At 40.9% G+C, this 7,827-nt stretch overlaps 1 protein-coding gene across 1 annotated transcript; it reads right to left on the bottom strand.

Moving 5' to 3' along the window:
• Nucleotides 1-4,933: 4,933 nt before the first annotated feature.
• On the bottom strand, nucleotides 4,934-7,248 carry LOC128355536 (EEF1A lysine methyltransferase 3-like). The gene is made up of 3 exons (XM_053315828.1): nucleotides 7,087-7,248; nucleotides 6,896-7,007; nucleotides 4,934-5,707 (listed from the first exon to the last, which is right to left on the bottom strand). The coding sequence occupies exons 1-3, from the start codon at nucleotides 7,246-7,248 to the stop codon at nucleotides 5,310-5,312; spliced, it is 672 nt and encodes a 223-aa protein (XP_053171803.1). The 3' UTR covers nucleotides 4,934-5,309.
• Nucleotides 7,249-7,827: the final 579 nt, after the last annotated feature.

The following is a 7,827-nucleotide window of genomic DNA, read 5'->3' as shown; positions in this document are numbered from 1 at the left end:
AGGTTCAGTAGATCCAGGAGGGACAGGAAATGGCAGACATAGAGAGGGATCTTGAGAACCGTTTTCAACTGGTTGGTTTTCTTTCAGACCTTGCCCACTTGCACCTTCTTTACTACTAGATTCAAGCAGAGGATCCTTGATAATTTCAACTTCCTTTACATCATTGTCTGTTCTGGGTTGGCAGTCATTGTTAGTTTCTTTAGACACATTTGAAGCCTGCTCCTGAGGTCCAGTAAAATCTTCACCACCTTCACTTGCCACCAGATCATTGGCATCATTGTTCTCGCTCAAACATACAGCATACTCGGTTTGGTCATCTTCCAGGAGATTTTTGGACTGTTGTTCCTCTTTTGTGTCATCTTCATCATTGACATCACTGTTAGTCACATGAGAAGTTTCAATCTCTTCATCCTGATTGTCAACATGCATCTCAAGAAGTGATGTTGCATCTTCAGGTTGCTGCTGAGTGACACAGTCCTGTAGAGGGATTCCTAGGATTCTTTCAGCACGCTCCTCCAAAGTTTCTTTTTCGGGAACAGGAGGTGAAGGCAGGCAGTGCAAAGGCATTTCACTTTCTACCTCAAGGGCCATTTTGTCCACAAAATCTGGATCCAGTTCAGTTTCAGGACTTTCATTCGTTTGCAAGGGCTCTGTTTCCGCGTTTTGGTCAGTTGCCGCATCTTGATTCAACTGACTGGTTAACTGGACACATTCAGGAGGGATGGTTGATTGAATATCAGGCGGACTGAGATCACTGTAGTCTGTGGAGTCTAAAAAGTGAACATGTTCTTTCTTTGGGGATGGAATCAGTTCCATTTTGACAACAACACAGGTTGTGTCAATAACGAGGAGACCCTTACTGTCCTCAGATTCACCGTCTTTCTTGATGTCCAGTTCCCTCACTTCAGCATCTATTGGATGACTGCTATCTTCAGCAGAGTCCTCTGGGTTTTGCACACCATCTGATGCTCCTTCCTCACTGTTTACTTTGCTTGTGGAACTCGGCTCCCTCCACAAAGGATATTTGACTGGCACAGGTAGCACCGACTGAGCAACTTCTCTCTCAAATATAGAATCTGCATCAATTTTGTCAATTTTTTCTGGGGAAACATCTGTATTGTCTTCATTTGATAGATTTTCTACAAGAATTTCACTTTCTACGCAAGTTGGTGTCTGTTTGGCTTCAAGATGTGTTGCATCGCAGGGCTGGATATTTGACTGCTCTGTGAGTGTTTGTTCTCTGAAGTCGACTTCATCCGCAAGGAATTGATTGTCGCTTCTGTCCCTTAAATCTTTAGAGACCTCTCCTAATTCTGTGCTTTCAATGATTGTTTGAGAGGTGCAAAGCGGCAAAGATGGGGTTTCTGTTGTGCTTGCTATTCGAGACACCAGGCAGAATATGGTCAACCCACCTGTCTTTTTGTTTAATCTGAACTTCCGCCCTTCAATGACTTTTGAGGATGTTTCCTCGTTAATCTTCGTATTCTGAACTGCTTGTATAGTTTGTGGCTGCTGGAGAGACAACAAACACTCAGGTTGTATTTCTGTATTCTGGATACTGATCGGACTGCCTGCCTGTGCAGCAACTGCTTCCTGTTTTTGGTACTTGAGTCCTTCGAGCTCTGAGAAGGTTATTTGATTCCCATCTAGTTTCTGGGAGTCCTCTTTCTCTTCGGTCTTCTTGTCAGACATGTCCTGCTTTCTGAGTGATGGCTGTGACCAGTAGGTTTGTCTCTTACCTTCCTGTTCCCAGCTGGTGCCACAGTGGTGCGTTACAGATGAACTTTTAAGTGGGCTGTTATATGGAGGAGGAGCGATATAGCCAGGTGGTTGGCTAAACATCCTCCTTTGGTAGCCTGTCTTTTCTTTTATGTCCAACAAGTGGCTTGTGTCAGTGGCAGGAACCTGTGGTGGATAATAGGTCGGAACTTGCTGTCTGACACCTCTATCCCACAGTCCCGATTCTCTAATGTTTGCAGATTGTCTGACTTGCTGCAGCGTTGCTGTGCGAGGATCTGTCCCACTCCGGCTGTCCCTGCTGCTCTCCAACAGCCCTTGGGACGCCCCTCTTAGCTCTGCTTCTATACGTCTCCTCCTTGGAAGCGAGTGGCTATAACGAGCTGCCCATGCCTCCAGCTCTCGATAGCTGCTGTCGGTCCTCTTGGAAACTTCCCTGTTGTAGCGAACAGGACTACAGGGCTCCCACCTCCTCTGCCATCCCTCCCTTAGAAACCCTCTGTCATAATCCCTTGGTACTCGCTGAGCTGCCATCCACTCTCTGGCTTCGTGAGCCTGATATTCTCCTAGGTCCTGGTGCTGTTGAGTGTGGCGGTCCAGAATAAAAGGGAAGTGTGAAGAAGTTAGGGCAGGCAGCTCTGGCTCCGTCCAGTTGGTATACTCCTGTAGAGCTCCTCCTGTTCTTGATCCTGGCATAGTCCAGTAACCAGACTCCCTGCCTTGGTCCTGCTGCTCACCGTAGTACACTGGAGGATAATGCGGTGCCTGATGTCTGTCATGATAGCTGTGGATAAAATGATTGAAATATGTGTATATTAATTCAAGTGGGAATATATAATTTTCAACAAAGCTTCATTTTCATAAAAATCTTCCAATGATAAATTACTCCTTTTGACGGAGAATTATATATTGCTAAAAGCATATTAATACATATTAAGCATATTAATAAATAACAGCACACTTAGAATAAGCACTGAAGTGAGTAATCAGTTTTAGTTTGTCATGCAAATATAGAAAATAGGTAACAAACTCCATCATCTGTCTATCAATTAAACACACACACAGAGGAGACAAGAATGCTTACTTATGTGTACAATTTCTGCCAGGAACAGTACCAAATTTGGGATATGGAGGCAACTGTCCCTGATTTTCAGGCCAGAACTCCATCATTTGCTCTGATCCACAGATCTGAAACATGCAAGAATAAAAGATCATATATTTAAAAAAATGTTTTTAAAGACAATGTAAGAGGAAGTTATTATTCTCTCTTTATGTAGGATAAACAGAGATGTGTTTATGTAGTATAAACAGAGAGATAGTCATAAAACACGTACCTTCAGTTGCTTCTTTCAGATTAATTTCCTTGCTGCTCATGAGATGACACGAGATCTAATGAAGTCCAAACAGGACAACTTGTTTTAAAAGGACAGTGGTTTTCAGTCCCCCTCCCATTCTATAACCACAAGCACGCACACACAGACACAGACACACTCCCACTCCCCTATCACTGTAAGGCCACCCTCCTCTTGTCCAACCAATATGTGCAGTTCAAATACCACTGAGGATTTTTTTTCAGGTTTTTAAAAATGCTATCTTTAGCTACATCATTCCTCTCTTAAGTCTATAAAACTAATGTGAAGGCACATTTGGAATGAGACTTTTCTACAACATGTATAAAAACTTACATGGATTTAGTCCTGGAGCATAAATGTGACACAGCTGGTAAAAACAGCTCTCATCTCACACTAAAATAACAACTACATCCTGTTCACAACTTTTAAATAAAAAATGAGATATAAAATTGTAAGAAATAAACTAAAATGTGAGTTTGAATTTGTGTTTCAACTGAAAATTCCCATTGCTTCGATATTCTCTTCCGTCCAAATGACCCTCTGAATGATGAGTATCAATATAACCAATGATGTGCACTTTGCATGACATTGGTGTGGGAGGTGCTCGGCGTGATGGCGAGCAGACTCTGCATGGAGATAGGGATCTGTTGTTTTGTCGGCTGAATTGTAGCACAGGGAGAGACGGGCAGCGGACGGGTTGTCTCCCTTTCTTTGAAACTCTCCAGCGTAACAAACAGGCTTTCCTTTTCTGAACAGAAAGTCTGTACATCAGCAGACTGCAGGAGAGAGGGGATGAAGTACGTACAGACAGCAGGCTGCAGGGAGGGCAATCTGTTGATGTTGACAGAATAGTCATGGGGATGAGACAATCTTTGTTTTGGGTTTCATATATCTTAATAATACATAAAATCATTTGTATTTCAGGCTATACACTCACACACACACACACACATACGCAAAAGTTAAGTCCTGCTTGTTTTTTTCTAGGAAGAAATTCCACATTGAATAAAAATGGAAAGTACCAGAAAAAAGTGGAAAAACACTAGTAGAAAATATTGAAAACTCTAGAAAATTTAAATTGACAATGCGTCCATGACACTAACCCTAACCATGACAATATAGCACCATCACCATTAAAGTGTGAGTGCATAGAAAATAACTTTTTAGGGGGGTTTAATGCTTGATAGACTTCAGCATTTCAGTATAGCATTGATAACAAAAAATGATGTGCAGTGAGTGAGGGTCAACAACATCATGTGCAGACAATGGGCTGTTTTAACTTGATTTAAACCTCTGTTTCTGTAGCTTATTTTCTTGACACTAATATCATTATATCACATTCTCAGTGTATGAGGACAAACCAAATAGAGATGTCTGACTGTTGCCTGTACCGACAAAACAAAAAGTCTGATGAGTCACTTGAGTATTGAGAAGAATATGTCCTGCATCTTATCAGTGTCATTAAAATTCTAATAATTGTAATATTAATTCATATAGTTTTTTCAATGCATTTATTTTTTTGGAGAAGATGAAGACAGACTGATTTGTACTTGTGACAAATCCATCCTGCTATCCATTAGCAGGTAATAAGAGATGAGCAGAAGCCCACAAAAAGAAAAAAAGATCATTTTAGATGGATACATTGCCCTGAAAAATACAAAATCTCCAAAACCACACTTTATTTATTATCAATTTTTTGAAGACAAACAAATCACCAGAATATATAATAACAAGACAATTATATATCCATTTGTAATCACAGTATAAGATGTATTCTACATATGTAAACACACTGTTGTAACCAGTAATATATTAACAGGACATCAGAGTTCTCAAGTGTTTGAAAATGGTCAACATAATATCCATATAAATATATAAATAAAGTAACCCTTTATTTGAACAAACTGATGCTCAATTATGTAAACAATAAGTAGTTGATAAACATAGTTAAACTATGTGGTGCTTCTTCAGTTACCTCAGCTCTGATCTGACTGAAAATAAGTTTATCATGTTGTATCTGCTCTGTGTGGCTCAAAGTAAAAAAGATTATGATTTAAAACTCAGTACTGACAACAAATGAATTGTTTTTTTCTGAGAGCTGTGTGTTTTGCATTCACTGCTTTCACCTTTTTTATTTTTTTAAAAAGGCATCCTAGGAAAAAGAACCACAACTGGTCTCAATGCAGTAACTAATCCAAATCCCAGGCCTGCAGGAGGCTGTCATTGGTCTTTCCTTAGAGCTGCCCTGTAGATATTATTGTTTTGTTTGTCGTCACGGTGCACAAGCCTAACATTAAATCTGCTTGGCAGATATTCTTCATAGAAATCTGGTGTTCCGTGCTCTTTTCGCATTTTGGACGACAGATATACCACAGCACCGCTCTTGCACAAATGAGCAAGTGTCTCCAAAAGCAGTGGGTACGTCTCTGGGAGGTAAATTATATCTGCACAAAGCACCACATCCCAGTCAGAGGGGAAGTTCATGTGGTCCTCACCCCAGGACAGAGGGAGGATGGTGGGAGGGGCAGAGGGCCAACCACTGGACGGCATGTTAGCAGAGACGTTGGTCTCAAGTTGTGGAAGAGCCAAAGGAAGGTCTGTAAGGGTCACAACTGCACCTGAAAGAAAGAGATACAAAAAAGTGATTTAACTGTTAAATTATCAACTGATGATCAGAGAAACTAAACTGGAGACATATTGAACAAATGTTCTCTTCTCCATCTTATTGCTGATGGATACACACACCATATGTTGTCTATTCATGTGCTGAATAAAGGATGATGGTAAATTTGACACTATAAAAGCAACACTTACTCCAGCAGCTGCCGCAGGTTTGCAGTGCCTCTGCTGGAGGTAGTAGTGAGCTGCATAAATATATAAAAACACTTGCTGGAGACAGCACACAGACAGCTGAGTATGTGAGTTAAAAGTGCAGTGTATATAATTTAGTGGCATCTAGCAGGACGGACTTGAAAGAAATGGAAAGAATCATTTTCATAAGTACATTTTAATTACTGTATATTCATCTGAAATTGAAAGAATTGTGTTTTCATTCAATGAAAATGAGGCCGTTATGTTGCACCACTACGTTTCTACAGTGACCCAACATGGACAATCCAGTTACTCAGCCCTTGTCATACTCTCACCCCTTTTTGGGTGAAAATAGTCCCTCTAATTTAACTGGCATTCCGGCTGCAGCCAGTACTAGTGAGCCAGCTGGTACAGACTAACATTAACTTGGGATTTCGTTGGCTTTTCAGTATGTTATATGTGCTGCCCTTTCAATGTAGCATCAACATTTTCATTATGACTTTTAACATTTAACTGCTGACTTTAATGTCATTAATCAACCTGTGATGAAGTATTTATCACAGGTCTACAAGCCTGCAGCCACAAAGCTCATCTGTCTTTCTTTCTTTGGGGAAGAAAAGAAAATCTTAAACTGGGTTTCTTTTTTTAATTTTTATTATTTGATGTGCACGATGCAACCCAGCAGCTTTTAGGCATGTTGCCACTTGTTTTTCCAATTTGCTGCAGACACTTTTACAGCCCTTGTTTCACCCGAAAGGAAGTGTTGTCTTTCTGATGACAGCGAAGTGATGCATCCCTGTACTCATTTATTCAGATGGATGCAATCTGCCACCTCACCGCTAGATGCCACTAAATCCTGCACACTGATCCTTTAACTTAAGCCACGTTAGGTGATCTCAATGGACATGGATAGAAGCTGCCATAAATTAATCCAGCCAGGGAGGGTTCAAGAGTTTAAATCATAATCATAAACATGCCTCACAATCACAACATACCTAGGCGTGCTGCCACAATACCGACCACACCAGTCCCTGCTCCCAGCTCTATGATGCGCTTTCCTTTAAACTCCACAGACTGCTCCTCCAAGTAACCACACAGGTGTAAAGCCTGTACAAACACAAACTTTGTGTCATTAACCCACACTTTGTAACACTATGTCTATAAGCGTGTAACTAGCAGCTCTTACAGCCTCCCACACAGCGGCAGCCACGCCGAGGTTGGCACCGAACAACTGTCTTATCTTCAGCTCTTGACCTATTAAATTATAAACATTATCCTGATAAAAAGTTTCAGCGAACAGACAGTCGTCAACAGGGAACGGGTCGTCTTCATCTCCGGCACTAATCATGGCTGGTACGTGAATAAAATCGGCAGATTATTGCATGCAAGTCCACAATGTTTACGAGCTTGTTCCTTGCACCTTCCCTGTCGCCAGTTTTGTTTTCCTAGGATGGCGAAGGCATGACCTGCGCTACTCTGTCTCTGATTGGCTAGTAGTCGTTGCCTTCATTGGCTGGATTGGTTAAAGTTAGGAAAAGAATGTCACGGTAAGCCAATCAGAGGGAGAGTAGGGCGGGTCATGACTTCGCCATTCTAGGAAAAGAATATCGCTTCCAGGTCAAGTAACATACTGTCTCGTTTAAATAAATAGCGTTAAACTGTATGAGGAATACAAAAAGCGAGGTGAGTGTAAATGAGCGTAGTTATACCCTTTAACTTGTCTATAAAACCCATTTCCGTTGTACGTCGTTACTAATTAAATTAATAGAGTTATATTTACCCTGAAGTTCAAATTTAAAGGGAGAGACTATGATTTATACTCCTTATCATATAAAGTATAACTATAAATTAACGCATTCAGTCTGCTCTGGTGTCTGCATTATAGCTAAAGATTTTGAGTTTGCTAAAGACCCTAAAAATAATTTTC

This window comes from Scomber japonicus, chromosome 3, assembly GCF_027409825.1.
Source record: "Scomber japonicus isolate fScoJap1 chromosome 3, fScoJap1.pri, whole genome shotgun sequence".
Taxonomy (NCBI): domain Eukaryota; kingdom Metazoa; phylum Chordata; class Actinopteri; order Scombriformes; family Scombridae; genus Scomber; species Scomber japonicus.
This window is presented reverse-complemented; position numbering and strand designations above follow the sequence as displayed.

Excerpts from the sequence above, each read along its gene's own strand:
- LOC128355536 (XM_053315828.1), bottom strand. The coding sequence starts at position 7,248 with ATGATTAGTGCCGGAGATGAAGACGACCCGTTCCCTGTTGACGACTGT. Across the intron at positions 7,008-7,086 it reads CTGCCGCTGTGTGGGAGGCT|GCTTTACACCTGTGTGGTTA; the intron begins GTAAGAGCTGCT and ends GTGTTTGTACAG. Across the intron at positions 5,708-6,895 it reads TATTGTGGCAGCACGCCTAG|GTGCAGTTGTGACCCTTACA; the intron begins GTATGTTGTGAT and ends TCTTTCTTTCAG.